This window comes from Aspergillus viridinutans (assembly GCF_018404265.1).
Source record: "Aspergillus viridinutans IFM 47045 DNA, scaffold_11, whole genome shotgun sequence".
NCBI lineage: Eukaryota > Fungi > Ascomycota > Eurotiomycetes > Eurotiales > Aspergillaceae > Aspergillus > Aspergillus viridinutans.
The window spans coordinates 930,962-951,317 of record NW_025091227.1 but is presented as its reverse complement, the minus strand read 5'-3'; the positions used below and the strand labels follow the sequence as shown (position 1 = coordinate 951,317).

The following is a 20,356-nucleotide window of genomic DNA, read 5'->3' as shown; positions in this document are numbered from 1 at the left end:
AATGAGTCGAAAGGATAAATGGGACTGAGCAGCAGATTCTAGTCAAATATGGGAGATTGAATCAACTTCTGTCGCTAAATGTTGTTGACAATTCATTGTTGCTTAGTCAAGAGAGGAAGAGCTAACCAGAAATTGATGGCATAAGGTTAGATAGCGCGCGAATCGATTTTCAGGCAACCGAGGAAGACTATTCCTGATCTGTCTATTTACTAAAACGTGAATCAGGCATCGACTGATATCACACGAATTGCTTTGTATATTATAAGATCAGCCTTTTTAGGGCAAGGTATGAATTTCTAAGACCAACGTGACTCGCACGCTGGAGGAATGCATTCAAATGAACAGACCATTCAGCCTTCCAGCCTCTTTCCGTGCCAGCGGTCGGGCTAGACAGCCGTGAAAGGACAGATTAACATGCTTTAAAAGTCAAACCAGTGCAAATTGAGACGTAATATCAGAGAAAGTATGTGAAAGCCGAAAAAGCCAATCACGGTAAGTGCCGACATAATCAAACATCCTCGATATCATCGTCGCTCAAGACAAATTTATCCTCCCTGTCTGAGACCACAGGCGGAAGGTTGTGTTGGCGGTAAATGCGGCCATTAGCAGGCATTGTAGGCTGTCTGACAGAGGAGGCCCGATAAGTGGTCATGGGCTCAGGGTCGAAAGTATCATCGATGCCTTGGCGGTCACATTGTGTTCTTCGCTTGGGAATGGATGTAATCTCATCAAGTTCACGTGAAACAGTCTCATTGAACCCAATTCTAGCCATGTATGGCAATTGGTATAACAAAAAGTCACTGCGGGATGCCATAGTGGCAACTATCGCTTGCCTACCAGCCTGAAAGTAACGGCCTGCCAAGGACTTGGTGCTTTGTCTGCCGAGTCCGTTGAGTGAGTGTAATAATGTCGTTTTCCACAAATTTGTAAGTTCTTCAACTTGAACCTTCTCTTTTAATCGCCGCAGCTCAGCGGGGAAAAAAATTCTATGCCCATCTTGTGCATTCCCATTCTGGTTCGTTGACGTTATTCGCCTTTTTACCGGGGATGGGAGGGAAAATAGTAAACCACGTGCAGCAACTTGATAACTGAGCTCATCCTGTCGCAACATGCCAAGACCAAGGGTGGCCTTGTACCTTCCACGTGAAGAACTGCCTGGAGTTGTCATATTGTCAGCACTTAAAACATCACTATCTGACAATGCCTCTATGCATCCATTTATGCAGTCGACAAAAACAGGGCCATCGCACGATGGTATGTAATTCTCATAAAGGGCGCTGATGAAAGTTTGTGTATCTGTTCCCGACTGCTCTAGAAGCTCGTTCACAGGAACCAGTGAGACTGTAGGCCGATCGCAATGACATAAATGATCTGGTGGTCTGGGTGGCCGAGGATCGACGGTTGTAGAACTTAGACCCTCACGCTTATTGTAGACGATTTTTCCGACTGCATGGAATAAACCAAGGCTGCTCTCCCTGTACGTTATTGTTTGCAGTGCTTCTTTCTCAACCGGCGCCAAAGATATGTTACCTCGGCCTGTTCTCGTGGCATTGGGGAAAGGATACTTCTCAAACCGTTCACACCGAAGACAGAGAAACTCCAGTGAAGAGATCGCGCTCCGGATGTCGCCTATCTCTGATAGACTCTTCAAAATTGCGGGCCCAGGTCTTTTAGTTGATCTATATCGGCGGCTATGCTTCTCGAGAACCAGGTCCAGAGCCTTGAACATGAACGTCGGAGCAATGGCATTAAATTCAACAATCGTTGTGCCTGGATCGCTTAAAATGGCTGGCCCCAGCAACCTGTGAGCTGTTAAGTTGTCCGAATAGGATGCCCCGGTATTCAACATGGTCTCGGAAACGACAATAACAACAGGTGAGCTCCCGTGTCTCTCGATATCGTTCCGGGTATTGCTTCTCGGTTCGGATGACACTGAGAGATACCGCTGCAGAGAAAGTCGGAAAGCGGCTAAACTGGGGGAATCTCCATCAAAGACTGTTGGGAACTCCTCAATGAGAATGATACGTGGCCTCATATGATCACTGCTGTTCCTCTTGCTTGCTGATAAACCGGTTGTGCCATAAAACTCGAGCCCACGTAATCTATTACTCCTTGTCAAGAATTCTTCGAATTGGGCTGCTGTGGATGTGAATCCTTTCGCCGCAAACTCAGATCCCGACGGATTCTTCCATTCGAGAACATCGAAACCTAGCTTGTCCGACAATAGCGATAATGTAGTCGTTTTGCCGCTTCCTGCGGGGCCTCTGAGGACAAGTAATTTCTGATTTGTTCTCGAAGTTAATCTTTTGAGTCTAGGAATTCATCACTCATTTGTGATTCTGTATGCATACCTTCTCGTACGCGCAAAGGGCGCCTAATAACCAACTCTGTACATCGGCAATCTTTTTCTTGTGAACCGCGAGCTCATTCAAATTTATAGGGGAATATTTCTGTGCCCATGGCAGTTTCTCGGAGTCTCTGTCGTAATTGGTCGCTAATGGGTATGAACCATGATGCTTGCTCTCCGACGCCGATGGAACGACGAAGCGCCTGCGATTGCTTGCAAAGCTCCGCGAACGAAAAGCGTGAGCTGTTGCTTGAGCCTGATTGGCACGCTCTCCAGCAGCCAAAGGCGCCTCCATCCGCTTTTCGGGCGTTACTTTTCGCTCTGCAATGTAGTGTGAGAAAAGCTCATCGTAAGAATCGTAACCGTCCTCGATCGTGTCGTCGCTCATGTCTGTCTTGTCTGTTCTTGGCTGAGCCCAACGGAACGATTCAGCCTTGTGTGTATCCCATCTTTGTGTTTCACTCGCGGCTGGAAAGAAGTTGTGAAGCGATCGAGTCTTGGATATCTTGCTTGGGGAAGATTTCGAACATTCCGTCCTCTGACAGACCGGTTCGGAGGGTAGTGCGGCATTGCTGGCAGAGGTTTGCTGCGAATGGACATCTGTGTCTGACGGAGAATTTCGATAGAGAAGAAACTCGCAATCGGGACTCGAAGTCAAACGACTCGGTTCATTACCCTTGCAATTGTCAGGCAGGTGTTTACCTTCGAAAGCAGAATCATCAGGATTCGAAGACCAACCTGATCTTCCAATGGACGGACAATTGATATCCGCTGCCGTTTCGCTGCGTGGGTGGCCATGACGACGATCAGCAACAAGAGTATGAACAGTTATCTGCTTCTATGGAGCACGGGCCAAGGCATGGAAAACATTCAATTTTAATAGGCATGTCGTAGATATAGGTAGGTAAGATAAGACCCAGGGGATCTTGGTGTCCGATAAGTCTAGATAGTCAGTTTGTCACCCAACACGCCAGATCTCATTCGGTATGCAAAGTGAAAGAATCCTTTCGTCTCTGATAAGGTACAAGATCAATGGAAAGACGCTAGTAACTCACAATGGCCACCCCGACCCCACAGTGTCTACAACGGTATCTTTATTGACATGCCAATGATGCCATACTATAAAATGAAGCCTAGGTAGGTAATTTCTCATTTTCCGTCCAATCAATCACTGTCCTTTCTATATCATGAAGCCTAAGTCAGATCTGCTCAGCGAAAAATAAGTGTGAATATCCCGTGTGAATTATCCTATGTATGGAGTAGGTACCTTAGACAAGTTAACCTTAAATGATAAGGTAGTTCCACTGCTCAAAATTTACTTCCAGTGCTTGAATTGAATTTCCTTTCTTATTTAGAACTACTGTAGTCTGTAGTATAGTATGAAACTGTCCTTAACTAAATTTGCCTGATTGCTTATATGTAGAGAAGTATAGTTAAACCAGTACATATAAAGACCTCCAGAGGCGACGGTGCATAGAGGGCAATATTTAAATTTTTTATTAGTACCATTTTCCAAACTAGAACTATCTAGTACATACCAATTTTCTATCTCTCTGTAGCCCAAGAAGTCAACTTAGATACACCATTAGCTTAATATATCCCCGGCTACAGAATACACTGGAGTACTGGACTCACAGCTACACAAATCCTCGGGCTTGTCTCAAACTCTCATCATTCCTGCTTTAGATCCCTCTTAGCTGAAGCTTGTTAGTTCCTTAACATCCCTTGATTAACTGGATCTCGGTACCTAGAATGAGCAGAGGGGCCGTGCAACATGTAGCCATCACCTATAATAGCCTAAAGTACTTTTTGAAAGGACAAATATGTACGAGAGCTGAGACTCCCAGCATATATATCAAGTACCATGATATATAAATCATCAAACTTGATAGTACCAGTGATGCTAGCATACATCATTCCTAATATATATCAACTATTCTCCGTGATTCGCTATTATCAACTACTTAGGGCGTTAACTAACTATGCCAGTCTTGCCCAGGTTTGTCACTCTGTGACGGAGAAGAACTTTCTATGGGATGCAGAGTGTCTCGGCATGAATCTTCATAGGCTTGAGGGAACCCGACCCGATGTCACAATAGTATGCTTGGAAATATGTGGCAAGGAAGGAAGATTTCAATGGTAGTAGAGAGGTATTCGAAGATTTTAAAACATACAACTCTGTGCATGCCCGCCAGCCAATTGAACGACATATATTATGCTTTCCAAGTCCAGCAATGACATCCGAATCGGCCACTAGACGAGCACTCTGGAAAGGAGACTGAGAAAAAACCAAAATTGGTCCAAAGTTCGTTGGCTCGGTCGCCCTACATTGTCAACCATCAACGGAGCGCTACAAAGTATGAGACATGGAGATAGGTGTAAGAGCTGGTATGTTTCCTGCTTGCCTCTTCTCTTCTCTTGTGTGAATCGCTTAAGACGCACCGAAAAGATCGTAATAATAGTCATCATCCAGGCCATCTCGGGAAGGAACCTTCGGAATTTCCCCAGGAAAAGTCGCATCTTCAAAGCGCACATTGAATAGACGGATCTTCAGCCCGTAGTCGCTGACCACATTGATCAACTTGTTAGAGTCTGCTGTTATAGGTCTCTGATCCAGCAACATAAGCAACCCGTCGAGCCACTCAGACGCCATGCTCGGGGATTGAGGCCGGAGAGTCAACAAAACACCCTCCTTTGACTTGCTGATAGAACGAGCATGACTATGACCCTTCGATGGGCCCCTTGTGACAGACGAGGGACATTCAATATACCCATGGATCGTGATTTTAGTCGAAGATACAGAAAGGGGTGCGATTTTCAAGGTAGACGAAGATGAAGCGTCAGCTGATGCTGAGATGTTGGATGCCACAGACGAAACGGCCGACAAATCAACTGGTCGACGAGATAGTCAACAGACAGGTACGGTTAAAGTGAATGAACAGAGGAAATCCGAACCTTTTCCTGGGAGAGAATCAAGGTCTATCCTGCCATTTCCTAGCGTCTCAAAATCCCCGTAATGCAGGAATTTCCTGTTATGCGACAATCGCACATATCGGTAAGAGACATTTTCGACAGAAGAGGAGTCTGTATGAGTAGTGGCCTCAACAGGAAACCAGTAGCCCTGCAGAAGGCAACGGATCCTTTGTTCCTTGACGAATTGGAGAGCCTCGTGATGAAGTTCTTCTCGGACCTGTTGCAGATGTTGCCTCCAAACGTCTTCATACGTGAGCTCTAAGAGTTCCATCTGTAGATCTCGAAGCCGGCGGTATTCGAAATTGACTATCTCGTCTTCCACGTCATGCACTTCCTTTGTTCGAGTTGCCCCACCGACAACCGATTCAACAAGAATTCGAACCAGCTCAGCAATTTTTGCGAAATCATCGACGTCTGCATTGGTGGTCTTCCATAACCGGACGAAAGCTTGCAATGCCGCGACGTGCAAGCGTGTCCAGTGTAGCAATAGAGGCTTGAACAACCGGTCAAGGTTGGCGCGAGACTCTAAGACCAGATAGTTCTTTGAATCCTCTATCTCGGATTTCTCTATCTCAAAGTGCTCGTATAAGATTGAAGTTACCGCCAAGGAAGCGCGGGCAATCGGACACCGTTTCTGGCCTGGTTTTGCTGACTGCTCCAACAGCATTTTTCGGAACTCGTTTCGATGATTTCTGACATAATCCGCAAGATCCATCATTCCCAGGAATCCCATCTCTTCGAACTGAGCTATTGGATTTTCTGATTCGAATCCAAGCCGCCTCCACTTTTCTGAGTTGTGCTTTCTAGAATGCCGCAACTCAGCGTCACTATCAACCTTTTCGTCAATGCTCTTCTCCTGGTCACTAGCAAGGTGTATTCCTTTCAATGCTCTCCTATGCTCTGGTTTCTCTAGATCCAGGGGAATATCTCGCCACCTCCTAAGCAGAACCTTTGTGAGAGATTGGAACTCTATCAAAGGATGAGCGTGGTCCTGCAACGTTGTACCTTGCATGAGAGCGTAAACTGCTCGAATCACCCCTAGATCTTGAAGTTTTTGTATGAACCTGGGCCATTCTAGCTCGGAGCCATTTGCGATGGAGTCACGCATAAGCGAGTTGATGAGTTGAAGCGCATTCGCACATAGTGCATGGTCCGCGGACGAGAGTCTATTGACAAGCATCTCGAGGAATTGTGGATAGATTGCAAGTGCGGGTTTCAGGGCGCGAAACCCAAAAGCATCAGCCTGTGGTGGACGACCCCCCGTGTACGGATGGGATACAATGGATACTAAGATAGACATTGCGCCGCGCAAAATGTTGACCAGAGGCTGCGTCACAATGAGCTCGACAATCTAGAGGTAGGGGCCAAAACGCTCTGTTAGCATTGATGCAAGCTATGAGACTTTGCTATCCTTTTATGGCGGCGAATTTCAAAGACCTACTCTTTCCACCAACTCTTGGTCAACTAAGTCCCATCCTTTATCTACTTCCAACAGCCTCGCGAAGCTTGTCAAACTGTAAGCCAGCGTATTTCCAGTTGCATGTAATGTCAATTCGCGCAGTTTGGTCAGCCCCCCTTCAGCAATGAAAATATCAGCAAACGAAGGGTCTCCGATGCTGCCTTGAAGCTTAAAAACTGCCATCTTGCGCACCGCATCTTCTTCACTCCCCAATCGCTCGACTATGTCATGAATATTGCCCTCCATTTCAAAGGAGTTGCTCCGTGTATGACCGACCGTCGTAGTATGCCATCAGAGATCCAAGAATCCAAGAATCCAAACAGGTAGCAGTCACCATCCATATATTTGCAATTTAAAACAAAAAGAAAGAAAGAAAGAAAGAAAGGAACACGGAAATGTGATTATTTATGAAACTAGGTGAATCTGCAGCAGCTTCCTGCTCCGCTGGCTATTTATGGCTAGGTGATGCCTCCATACGGAGTACGAATACTCCGTACTTTATGAAGTGAATTCAGGGGCGTCACCTGACTTAGGTCCCTGAAGTTGATTCAGGATAGTAAAATAACTTACTCTATATAACACACTACCAAACCATATCTGCTTCTAGGAAAGTACCAGGAAATATTGAACATATAGCAAATTGAAGTGCAGACAGTAAAGCGAGCAATCAAGGTACATGATTTATGTGAGCGTCTCATCCCTAACGCTACACCTGGAGCTTCGAGCTTCGGGTCAGGCAAAGATATTGAGAAGCCAGCAAGCTGCTTCTAGCGACCAAACCTCATCTGAGCCCCGGCGTAATGCCATAAACCCCTGAGAAAACCCTGATATTCGACAGGTTCGCCATAACTAGTAACGCCGCTGCTTTTACCACCGGTGCAAAACATTTCAGTCAGGCGGATATGCCAGGGAGGATATCCATCCAGTTTCAGAAAGGGCGCGAACACTAATAGTAAATCTGGTTCTGGCTTCACTGCAATAGGGGGTTGAATAGCAGTCGTTCGTCTCTCACCAATACTCGATGTGGCTGGCTGCAATGGCTGCGTTGTAATTTCGCTAATCTCTGCATCCACCAATCCCATGGTGATATCCCCTGGTGACAGTCTACCATTCTGTGACATCTCTGCTAGCGTTTGAGTCAGATCAACTATAGTTTCTCTCCCATCGGTAGCGGATAACAGAAGCAGGGTAAGAGAGTCAGTATTGACTCTACGGGTCGTATCATGATCAAGAGATGGCTCATATACAGAATGATGAGGAGCGAAAAGTCGCAGGGTTGGCTGCTGAGGGAGTGAACCGTAATATGAAGCGAATTTGCTCGCAACCACTTGATGCAGCATCGGGATGCATGATTTCAGGACCCCTATAGAGGACGGTCAGCTACTCGTCTACCTCAGAGCGCTTGAGGAAACCGGAATGTCGAGCGTGAACTGTCATTACATACCGCTCTTCTCATAGACACTCAGCATGGGTATACCAGAGCAAACACTCCAAGCAGCCAGTTCTGCCACTTCGTCCATCAGGATCGCCAGCGCATCATCTTCCTTACGCAATGATAAAACAACGGTCAGATGTTCAGGCAAACGTCTTAGGCCCTTGACATCTTTTCGGATCAATTCCGGTGTGCGGTGATGATAATAGACGATCGCAAGAACCCGATCCACAAGGGCATGGTAGCTCTGAATCAGACGCAGGATAATCCCATAGACAATATGGATGAAGGTGTAAGTAAGTTGATGTAGCTGAGACTTCAAGAATGTTCGAATAGGAGCTTTTCGGGGGGCTTTCTTCTGTCGCTGCAGTGGTCGACGTGCAAGATCTGATGGATCCGGCAGATATGGCTTCAGGATATTTTCGCGATCGGCAGCAGTGAGTGTGGTCCCTTGGGTGCGAACAGTGTCCCTCAGTAATTCTCTATCACGTGCTAGGACCATGGTTGCTCGAGGAGTGCATCTGTTTAGCAGGAGCAATGAGTCAAGAAAAGAGCCTTGATCTCGCAAATTGCTTGGGGGTGAAATTGGGGGAAATCACTTTCTGCTGTCACTTTCTGCTGCGAGGTGAGCAGGCAAATGTCGAATCAGTGGTCCACGTTTTTGCAGTGGCGCATGGAGCTGATCTTATTGTACAGAGTAGATAGGTTGTAGATACATACCCAACAGGCAGCAGGAGCGACAGACAGCGCCGGAGTAATGAGGCCGTTGATGGTTATATTTTGGAAGGGGCGCAGTGCATAGATACCTAGTACATTTGTATACTCCGCACCTTCCATTGTAACTACTTTGTAATTAATGCATGTGGCCTTTGTACTACCGTACAGAGTATTCTACCTACCGCGCACTTTCCAGCTTGAGTCCCTCAGTCACCGATAGGCAGCAGTTAATCAGAAGTAAGGTACGGAGGTGTGGTGCAAAACTCATTAGCCACTAGTAAACTTAGCATTTCCATTATAAATAGCCATACACTAAAATTACTATGGAGACCTATACTCCTTCCAAAACAATAGTTTTCAACTTCTCTATCTATTATTTCTTGGCTAAAAAAAGTAATTTAAAGCTATATAGAACCCCCTTTTCTCTCTCTATAATAAATTCAATGCAGTATTCCCCTATTATTTATATTTTCAGCCTGCCTGCCTCCTCCAAGCCCTCCTCTAAGCCCTCGAAGCCCTTAAAGCCATTAAAGATGTATAGATCTTATCATCTAGTTACCATGCATATGCAGGCCCTGACTTTAGCCTATTATAGTATTAATATAAAGTATATTAAGGCTACAACTGGCATGCCTTATCAGTCAATTCAATACTAGGTCAAGAAAGCTAGGGAATGTAGCTATAATCTAGAGATAGATCCACGCATCTTACTAGAATATGTTGAAGATGGCAAGTGTATAGGATGTCTAAAGGAGATTATAGAAGTAACTAAATAAGCTATTCTTGAATCTATTAGTAAAGATTAAAATAGGCGTGAAAAATCTTCTAAAATTCTAGTATTTAAAGCTAGTATCTCTTATTCTTCTGTTTTACATATTCTTAAGCAGCATAGCTATAAAGTAGTTAAGTAAACTATAAAACTAGGCCTTACTAATAAGATGAAGTAGAAAAGATTATAGTTTTACCTTACCTATAAGGACTAGACCCTCAAAGACTAGAAAAACATAATATAGACTAATGAAACCTCTATTTCTCTTAGATAATAGCATGGAGTAATCTATATTTAGTATATAAAAGATAAGAGAAATAATCCCACAGTTATATACTAGTGTTGGAAGGGGACTTCTAATTTTATGGTTTAGGGGGCATTTTCTTATAATAAGAAGGGTCCTCTTTATATCTAGGCTCTAGAAATAGCTTAAGATAAGAGATATACTGAGTAAGAGATTATTCTCTTAAATTAATAGCTTAAGCCTATCTAGAAGGCAGAATAGGAGCTTAATACTAATATAATATATTTAAAACTTTAGAATGGAAGAGCACCTAGCTATATACCTATCTAGAAGTGAAATAAGAAGAATGGCCTACTCTCTTAGGATTTAAAAGGAGATATTAACTAGTATAGATACTATAAGGTAGTATTCTCCTTCTCTATAATTTCTGCTTAGAATTTAAGAACTAATACCTTCTTTTACTATCTTTATAGGAAGTCCTTATCCCTAAGCTAATTCCCTTTACTCAAGAATGTGTAATTAAATAACTAAATATAATTATCCTTAAAGATAGTGCTCCAGCTTACTGTTATTGATTTTAGCAGACTATATATAATATTAAGAGGGTCTAGAAGATTATGGATTAGCTAGGGAACTCCCCTGATCTTAATGCTATTGAACTAGCCTAGCCATAGCTCAAACAGCGTACAACTTCTCGAGGGGCACCCCAGGATAAGAAGACAGGGAAGGAGGCATAGATAAAGGTATGGAATAATCTTCTGCAGGAGCATATTTAGCAGTGGATTAAGTGTCTTATACACTATATCTAGGTCATCATTAGTCTAAATAGAGGTAATGAATATCAGGAGGGCCAAACAGGCAAGGATAATCATAATTAGAAGGGCCATTAAGCAAAGGGTACTATCTCTTATAGGCAAGATATTAGTAAACTAGCCTAGGAAGATATTTTGCCGCTGTTTGAATAGCTTTAATATTCAATTCTTAGGAGTTGAAATCAATCAAAGTAATCTACTATATAAATTACTATGTAATGTTGCTTGGTCTTATTACCTTGCCAAGCTTACTAGCAGCTAATGAGTTCTGCACCACACCTCCGTACCTACTACCAGTACTTACTTAGGTGGTTGGTTCCAGCTTAAAAGCGATAATAGGTAGGTACCTAATCATTAGGTAGGTTCAAGCATACCCCGTACAGTACGATAACTATTGAAGCCCCTTGAAATCAAAGGTTGCGCCCGGCCTCATTTGATCTACAATATGCATGTATTTTTAAGAATGCCTGTCTGCCCTTTGACGAACTATACATAGTATTGCAGATAAGAAAATAAGAGTTAGTCTAAATGCTACCTATATAGCTGCCATAGCTTGGATGTTATTGTGTCCAATGTATATTAAGGTGACGTGGTGTTCACAGGGACGAACAAAAAGGGTGTAAGGCAGGTAAGAAGAAAATGCCCATGTTCTTTCCGGAGTTTACCCTTGGTCGACTTTGGAGTTCTCTTTCACAACCATAACTTAGCATATATTTCAATGTTACCACCAATTGATCTGATGGTCATTGCAACCCGTTATCTGCGGCCCTGCTGTCCCTGTTGACGAGGTCATCCCATGCCGCAAAGATGTCGGACAGTGTGTCCACAACGCCCCAGTCAAACCCCGCGTCCCGATCTATCTTTCCCAAGGGCCCCAATTTTACTCTTTCTGACTTCTCAAGCCGCGATTACATCGTCAAAGAGTTTATCGAGGCGCTTTCTGACAGTACTACCTCAAATCGACGTTCTACGCTTGGACCTGGTCCCGGCAACCAGCTTTTTGATCCCAAACCACTGATTCGAGCATTCGAGCATGCTCAACGACGACTTGGTGAACTTTCTGGTGATCTTGAAATCAAAGAGAACGAGCTATCGGCTGCAGCTCGAAGAGCCGAGGCGCAGCATGCGCAAAATCTCGGCACATTGGGTAGAAAGTTGAAGCAGACCATCGATTCCTTCCAGCTATTGGATACGTCTCTAAATGGAGCAGGGCTATCGGGAGGTGACCTCGCTGGAGCGACCGGGAATATGGCTGTTGAGACAGGAAGAAGGCTAGAGGAGTTAGACCGACAGAGACGCCGAGCCCTTGATGCTCATTTCCTGATTCAATGTTGGGATGGAGTAAGTAACAGAGGAGAGATAACACTCCTAGATAACTTAAGGAAGTCGGGGACTGGTGAAGCCAAAGTCAGATCGGCACATATTGCGCGACAGTTGCTCAGGATAAGTCAAAGACTCGATCCCCGCAGTTGGGATGAATTGAGAGCGAAGAAAGACGACCTGTACCGGAATGACGACGTTTCTGTCGACGAAGGCACAAGAGGAAACATCAATGGAATTCATCGAAACACGAGAGAGATAATTGAAAAGTTCTCCGAGACTCTCGAGAAAGATCTTCTGAAGCAGTTCGATGATTTCTACCGCAAGGCAAATTTCGAGGGCATGAGAGACTGCGCGACTGTGCTTCAGGACTTCAGCGGAGGCGCAAGTGTGACCGCCTTGTTTGTTAATCAACACCAATTCTTCATTGATCGAAGTCAGCTAGTGACAGAAGAAGTGGGCGGGGATTTGAACAGCTGGGAACAATTGGCGGATCCTGACGCCGAACCCCTGAAGGTGGAACCAAGCCTTCAATCGCTAGTTGATGAGGTTAAGGTGGTCGTGCAGGAAGAATCGGCCATCATCAAGCGAGCTTTCCCTTTCTATGAGCAGGTGCTGAGCAAATTCTTACAACGTGTCTTTCAGCAGTCCATCCAGCAGAGACTGGAAATGGTTCTGGAGAAAGCCAATGGCATCTCGTCTTTAGCCTTCCTCCGATCGCTACAGAGTTCTCGCAGCTACATTAGCGGCTTGGTCGACGATCTCAAGACTCATGGCTTGACTGAACATCCGGACCCTGTTTCGTCTCAAACAGCCTTGATTTTAGATCAGCAGCTGGAAGATTTGTTTGTGCCATATTTTGTTGGATCATCATACATCGAAAGGGAGAAAAAATCACTCGAGGAGTTGTACACGTCATTGTTGTTCAGGTTTACTACTTTTCATGCTCGGAGGAAACGAGCAGCGACGACGTTTATGGCATCAATTTCCAAGTCTGGAACTGAGCTCCTTTCTTCTGCTCGGGACGCTTACGTCAATCGCCTTGAGTCCTCGGAATTCACGCCCACTCAAAAGAAGATGCTCCTTCAGTTGGCCGGGTTGAAAGATCAAAGCGACTCCATGAAGCCCGCTGAGATCAAGCTGATGGAGCAGGATGGTCTTCCTAATATTACCTATGCCAAGAGGATGTTGAAATGGCTGGCTGAAGCAGTTGGACGCGGCTTGGAACTGGGCGCCACCAGCGAGACCCCAAAGGATGTGTCTGCTTTGTTGAGTCTGCTGTTGTCTTCGATGGGCGAGAGCTATGTCGAGGTGTGTCTTGACGCTGTCTTGGAGTCTGCAACGTCTCAGGAGTCTGCAAGGGCAGAGCCTGATTTTGGCTATCTTACTGTGGTCAAAAGCATTATCAGCATCACCAACTTGATGGTGATGTGTATACAAACGTTGCTAATTCCTCTTGCAACTCCCAGTATAACAATTCGCCGGGAAATGGAGAAGAAGACGAATGCAGCGACTTTACGCATAGAAGATAAAATAAACGCGATTGAGCAGAAGGTCGTTGACACGGCCTTGATGTGGGTTAACAGGTTACTTTCGGGACAGAAGAAGAATGATTTCCGGCCCAAGGAAGGAGATAATGCAGCTTGGTTGGAAATGTTACACACACCAGTAAGTCACTGAGATGCTGAAATGTGAATCTTTCACCCGGGAATTATATTGACCTTGTCCTAGACGTGTGCGTCAATATGTGCTTTCTTAACCCGGCTGCATGACACTATCGCAGCAACGCTATCCTCCAGTGGTTCCAACTTTCGTTATTTACTCACAGAGATTGCGCTTGGGACCCGGAGCCATCTCCTCGAACATTTCAAGCGATATGCCGTCAACGGGGCTGGAGGCCTTATGGTCACTAAGGACATGACACAGTATGCAGATCTGCTCAAGTCTTGGGACATCGACGAACACATCAAAGGACCAGGTGGTTCCCTGGACGTTCTGCTAGAAGTTGGCAGTCTATTCGTCATTGGGCCAGAAGCTTTGCGGGAGAGAATTCGTGGGGGGGCCAGCTCTAACGCAAGCAGACGGCCAGGGACTACTCGTACTGAGACTGAACGGGAACAGGAGCTAGTCGGGACTGGCCAGATCGAGCCAGGCCTTAGTGTACAGGAGATCAGAGCTTACGTGTCTCGAAGGGAGGATTCCAGCACTACAGCAATGCAACATGTGCTCAACCTCTTGTGATTTCATGGAACTGTTCACGTTCTAGCGGCAGGTAAACGGCCTCCTTTTTATTGCTCTGAAAATCCATTGATCGAAATAACATCTTCCGTAACTCATTGTTCATTCTGAAGATTAGTCATTTTCCGCTTGCAATGTAAATATTTTGGCTTTAATCCCTAACTAGGTCTATCTTCTTCCTGAGGTGTAGATAGTGGAGGACCAAGAGAACAGGACAACTCTGGAAATCTTGACGTTTCCCAGGATCGAAAAGGATGTAGTTGAACAAAACAAATAATCGTATCACGATCTTCCCTAAGCTGCAGTTTTCTTTACATCATCAATTCGGTTCTAGTGAAGGTCTACGGAAAAATGTTTCTTGAAGGTGGAATTTCTAAATAACAAGTGCAGCGCAGATGAAATATGACGAATTTCCTACTGTCATTGAATGATGGCCTTGCCAGTGGCTTTGATCTATCATTAATTCAGACTATGATGCTACGGTTGTTATGGCTGAAATTTGTGGCATGGCTGTGTTTGCGGACGAGCTACTCCGTACCTTGAGCTTCATTCACGCCGACAGTACATTTTGTAGCCATTGAACATGATCATAGCTCTCTGAGCCCATACCTTCCGTGAGAATATATCATTTGGCTGGCGAATATTTAGGCATCAGCAGAGTATCTAGACCTTGTCCCGACACTAGCACGGTCTGAGACAGCCTATGTTGCACTGATACGGCAGTCGCATTTGGAACTCATGGTCTTGGCGATGAAGAAACTATTGCCCAGGTCATGATCCAAATTCGGACATTTGAGAGCAGGACACAAACTGATACCATCCAGACATCATAGGCAACTGTATTCTCGACTTTTTATCCTTCATTGAAGGAAGCAAACTCAATATTATCCTACAATTAATATCTATCCTTACAATTAAGATAGTAAGTATATTTTTAGAGAGCAAGAGCTCAAAGCGTGCAGATAAAAGTTCAGCACGTGACCGGGCAGCTAGGAGACTACGCAACTGGCGAGCTTCAAGGTATCAGCACGCAAGCGCGGCTCCGCAGGCGTTGGTCAGAAGAAGGCTAATGCTTGACCACTCTTTTGCAATTCAACGTCTTGGACTGTTATAGCAGAAATACTGCATGTCCAGTTTCACTACTGTTGCGTTTGCTCTCACTCCGCTTTACATAGGCCGCCTCGCAACCTTGCTGTCAGCTTCTTGCTGTCATTCTCTCTGACAAGCGTCGTCAGTAGTCTTCGTGGATTGTCCTATGGTCCGCTACCATGATTACTCGATGGCTACTGATCACAAGCTTCCTGGCATTAGCCATCTTATCGCAGTCTAGCGCTGCGAAGAAGTCAGAACCAGAAATCACTCCGTCATCCTTCGACAATGAACCCTTCTCATTGTTCTATTTCGAGGACACCGAAACAATACTCATGAACACACGAGATGGCGATCTTTTGCGCTCGTTCGATGGAGGTAAGGGCTGGGAACAGGTGGATGACCCAAATGGTAAAATGAAGAAGCGTGTGCTTTCCATCTGGCAGCACCCGTTTGACAATAATAGAGCCTATGCCTTGGGTGCGAATGGACGTCACTGGGTGACAAAGGATCAAGCTAAGACTTGGGAATCTTTCGAGGTCGACGGATACCCAGCCACCCAACACGAACCTCTCATTTTCCATGGCTGGGATTCTGCAAAGGTCATCTTCCAAAGTGATGAATGTATGGGACGGTTTTGTATAGTGAAATCATACTATACTACCGATGATTTCAAAACCGTCTCGCCACTACGGGTCAGTGCTGGTGGATGCGCGTGGGCTGTTGGACATCCACAATTCGCCGAAGGATTGAATCTTCAAGAGGAACTCCGTGATCGCGTTCTCTGCATAGTGCCTGGCCTGAAAGTGCCATCCGCACATGCGAATCGCCTTGTGTATTCGGACGACTTCTTCAGAAGCGATGCGGAAGGGACGGAGCTGAACATTCAACAGGGACGACCTGTTTCGGGTATACTCAGCGTCGCTGCTGTCAAGAAGTTCTTCGTGACAGCAGCAAAATCTCAAGGGACAAATGAGCTGGCTCTTTACGTCACGCTAGATACCAAGGCCTGGCATCGGGCAGACTTTGGAGGTCATCGAGTGGAACAAGACGGTTATACACTGCTGGAAAGCACGAACTATAGCATGCAAGTGGACGTCCTGACTAGCCCCTCTAGCAATACCGGCATACTATTCACCTCGAATTCTAACGGTACCTATTTCACGCGTAATGTCGAACATACAAATCGTGATCGCTTTGGCCACGTGGATTTTGAAAAGATAGCAGATATCCAAGGTATTGTGCTGGTCAATACAGTGAAGAACTGGGACAAAGTTGAATCGGAAAATGAGAAGAAGGTTGTTAGCTCAATTAGTTTTGATGATGGACGGACTTTCCAGTCCCTCAAAGTTGGCGACAAGCAGTTGCACCTACATTCCGTGACCACTTTTGCCAACACGGGTCGTGTTTTCTCAAGTCCCGCTCCGGGCCTGGTGATGGGTGTTGGTAACACAGGCGGCCACCTCAAAAAATACTCAGAAGGTAGCCTTTATGTCTCAGATGATGCTGGCGTGACTTGGCGCCATGCGCTTGACGGTCCATTCAAGTACGAGTTCGGTGATCAGGGTTCGGTGATAATGGCTGTCAGTGACAAGGGAAGCACAGACGAAATTCAGTTCTCAATTGATCATGGGAAGGAGTGGCACTCTACCAAACTTCAACATAAGATTTATCCCAAATTGCTGACAACGACGCCCGATTCTACCAGCTTGACTTTCCTTCTTGTTGGCTCAGAGGAAAGTTCGGGAACAAAATATGTTGTTTACTCCATCGACTTCAGCGGTCTTCATGAAAGAAAGTGCGAGAAAGATGATTTCGAAAAGTGGACGGCCAGATTGAACGAAAACGGTGAACCAGACTGCTTGATGGGACACCAGCAATTTTTCAACCGGAGGAAGGCCAACGCGGACTGTTTTGTGGACGAGGAATTCAAAGATCCGCAGCCCATTTTCGAACCATGCAAATGCTCATTTGAAGATTTCGAGTGCGACTTCAACTTTGTGCGCAGTGAAGATGGAAAGAGCTGTGTCCCTGCAGCCCCGCTAGTGCCCCCCTTAGGCAAGTGCCAGAAGCAGACCAATACGTTCATGGGACCGTCAGGCTGGAGGCTCATTCCAGGAGACACTTGCAATCGGGAGGGCGGCGAGAATCTCGATAAAGACATCGAGAGGCCTTGCAAGGATGTAGTTAGCGCACCTTCACACGACCAACTGATGGCACAGAAGCAGGTGTTTAATGACGCGAGACAATTTAGTGAGCAATATTATTACCTTGAACGCCAAGCAAGCAGCAGTGGAAATGATGAGACCGTCATAATGCTTACCAGCGAGGGTGAATGTTGGGTTTCTCATGATCATGGCAAAAGTTGGGAACAACCTCTTAAAGGCGTGAAGATTGCCGCCATTGTCCCTCATCCTTACTACAGTGATGGGGCGTTTCTCCTTACTCGCGACAAACAGGCTTTCTGGACCGTCGATCGTGCCTATACCTTCAAATCCTTCGAAGCACCGATCCCACCTAATCAGGAGGGCTTGCCAGTCCTTTCTTTTCACTCCCAGTACAAGGACTGGTTGATTTGGACTGGGGCAGTTGACTGCGGTCACGGCGATTGCCACTCCGATGCTTACTTTAGCAAGAATCGGGGGGAGAACTGGGATCTTCTCCTCCGCTACGTTGGAAAGTGTGAATTCGAGAGCCGCGAGAACAGGCCGGACAGTGAAAAGCTTATATTTTGCCAGCAATATGAGAATGAGAACAAGAAAAACCACCTACAGCTGCTGTCTAGCAAAAACCTATTCTCTGACAGCCACGTTCATTTCAACGATGCGATCCGGTACGCTACAATGTCTGAATACATAATTGTAGCCTCGCGGGACCCGGACAATCCTGATTCATTAGTTGCCAGCATCAGCGTCGACGGCAAGACATTTGCGCGAGCCGAATTTCCTCCAAATGTTGATGTACCCGTCAAAACAGCTTTCACTGTTCTGGATAGCTCGACTCATGCCGTTTTCCTGCATGTCACCGTGAGTGACGTCAAAGGAGCTGAGTATGGCTCAATTATCAAGAGCAACAGTAATGGAACGTCCTATGTCCTTAGCCTCAACGCGGCGAGCAGGAATGAATGGGGCTACGTTGACTTTGAGAAGATGCAAGGTCTAGAAGGAGTAGCGGTTGTGAACATCATCAGCGATGTGGAGGCCGTATTGAAGAAGGGACCAACCGCAAAGAAGTTAAAGACGATGATCACTCACAATGATGGTGGCCAGTGGATGTTACTCCCTCCTCCAGCAAAAGACGCCGATGGTCAAAACTTTGGTTGTTCAGTCAAAGATAGGAAAGGCAGTGATCAATGCTCGCTTCATCTGCATGGCTACACCGAACGCCGAGATCCGCGCGACACATTCTCTTCAGGGTCTGCCATCGGCCTCATGATGGGGATAGGCAACGTTGGTGCTCATCTGTCTGGCAAGGACGAAGCGGACACATTCATGACTCGGGATGGCGGAATAACCTGGAAGTCCGTGAAAAAAGGGCGACATATGTGGGAGTATGGCGACTCCGGGTCAGTAATTGTGATTGTTCCCGAGTCTCCACCAACAAAGGTCCTTTATTATAGTCTTGATGAGGGCGACAATTGGGAACCCTATGAATTTTCGGACGTCGAGATGCAAATTTATCGCCTGTCAACCGTTCCGTCCGACACTTCCAAGAATTTTCTTCTCTGGGGAAAAGAAGTGGAGTCCAACAGACTTGCCACGATTAACGTTGACTTCAGTGGTCTCCGGAAGAAGTCATGCAACTTGGTCGAAGATGGTCATGAAAGTGACGATTATTACCTTTGGGAACCCAAGCACCCCTTCCAGGAAGATAATTGTCTATTCGGCCATGTAGAACAGTACCACCGCAAGAAACTGTCCTCCCAGTGCTGGAACAATTGGCGCGAACCTCATGTCCACAGTATCGGAAGGAATTGCACCTGCACAAGAGCTGACTATGAATGGTGAGCTGCTAATACTTCTCTTGATTTTGTTATTGGCATATCTGACCACTATTACAGTAATTACAACTATGAGCCCCAGAATGATGGTAGTTGTGCACTAGTACCCGGCCTTCCCAAGCCTGACGCATTAGCTGTGTGTAGGGAAGATCCTGATAGGGTCGAATACTGGGAGCCGACAGCGTACCGACGGATTCCACAAACTACGTGCGCGGGCGGGTTGATTTTAGATCATGTCGTTTCAAAGCCATGTCCCAGCAAAGAAAAGGAGTATGAGAAGAAGCATGGTATAAGTGGAACTGGCTTATTCTTTGCGATAATGATACCAATTGTGGTGGCAGCTGGTGTTGGGTATTATGTATACGCCAAGTGGGATGGCAAATTTGGCCAAATTCGCCTTGGAGAGAATGCTGGTACCTATGAGAGCCTACTCTCGCGAGAGTCACCTATAGTGACTGTGCCAATCGCGGTTATTGCGGGTATTGTGGCTGTTGTCAGAGCACTTCCCCTTCTTGCCATGAGTTTGTGGCGCAGCGCCAGCGGCTATGTGCGCCTTGGGCGCAACAGGGCTTATTCAAGGCCATACGCATCGAGGGGCTCGTTTGCGGCCCGAAGAGGCGATTATACCAGTGTCGTCGATGATGAAGATGAGCTTTTGGGCGTGGATGACGCCGAGATTGATGAAGACGACGAGCTTTGATCAAGCTTATATTTGCTACTGCCGAAGGTGATGAGGTTGTGAGATTAATCTGATGTTTCCTTGAACATGTACCCTGTGCCGGTTTAAGCCCTTGTTACGATTTTCAAGAGTCTCTGAGAAGATATCGACATATTGGTAATTGAATAGAAAGAAATGTTGTTTCAGCTGAATACCGTATCCCAATGCAGGTCTTCTCTGGGAGTTTCTCAGTGCTATGATATAGGCTGCTGATCATTGTGGATTGATTTGCATGGTG

At 45.9% G+C, this 20,356-nt stretch overlaps 5 protein-coding genes across 5 annotated transcripts; 2 read left to right on the top strand and 3 right to left on the bottom strand.

Annotated features, from left to right (window-relative positions):
• Positions 1-508: 508 nt before the first annotated feature.
• Positions 509-3,145, bottom strand: Aspvir_002448 (putative cell cycle checkpoint protein Rad17; the record flags this gene model as incomplete). The annotated part of the gene is made up of 3 exons (XM_043274047.1): positions 509-2,281; positions 2,352-3,023; positions 3,086-3,145. The coding sequence occupies 3 exons, from the start codon at positions 3,143-3,145 to the stop codon at positions 509-511; spliced, it is 2,505 nt and encodes an 834-aa protein (XP_043129982.1).
• Positions 3,146-4,778: 1,633 nt separating this feature from the next.
• Positions 4,779-7,025, bottom strand: Aspvir_002447 (ELMO/CED-12 family protein; the record flags this gene model as incomplete). Its single annotated transcript, XM_043274046.1, has 3 exons — positions 4,779-5,239; positions 5,303-6,671; positions 6,762-7,025. The coding sequence occupies 3 exons, from the start codon at positions 7,023-7,025 to the stop codon at positions 4,779-4,781; spliced, it is 2,094 nt and encodes a 697-aa protein (XP_043129981.1).
• A 521-nt stretch (positions 7,026-7,546) lies between these two features.
• On the bottom strand, positions 7,547-8,713 carry Aspvir_002446 (ditrans,polycis-polyprenyl diphosphate synthase; the record flags this gene model as incomplete). Its single annotated transcript, XM_043274045.1, has 2 exons — positions 7,547-8,142; positions 8,224-8,713. 2 exons carry the CDS (start codon positions 8,711-8,713, stop codon positions 7,547-7,549), a joined length of 1,086 nt encoding a protein of 361 aa, XP_043129980.1.
• Positions 8,714-11,560: 2,847 nt separating this feature from the next.
• On the top strand, positions 11,561-14,314 carry Aspvir_002445 (exocyst subunit SEC10; the record flags this gene model as incomplete). Its single annotated transcript, XM_043274044.1, has 2 exons — positions 11,561-13,741; positions 13,805-14,314. 2 exons carry the CDS (start codon positions 11,561-11,563, stop codon positions 14,312-14,314), a joined length of 2,691 nt encoding a protein of 896 aa, XP_043129979.1.
• Positions 14,315-15,579: 1,265 nt separating this feature from the next.
• Aspvir_002444 (vacuolar protein sorting/targeting protein 10) lies at positions 15,580-20,100 on the top strand (the record flags this gene model as incomplete). Its single annotated transcript, XM_043274043.1, has 2 exons — positions 15,580-19,403; positions 19,461-20,100. 2 exons carry the CDS (start codon positions 15,580-15,582, stop codon positions 20,098-20,100), a joined length of 4,464 nt encoding a protein of 1,487 aa, XP_043129978.1.
• Between the last annotated feature and the right edge of the window lie 256 nt (positions 20,101-20,356).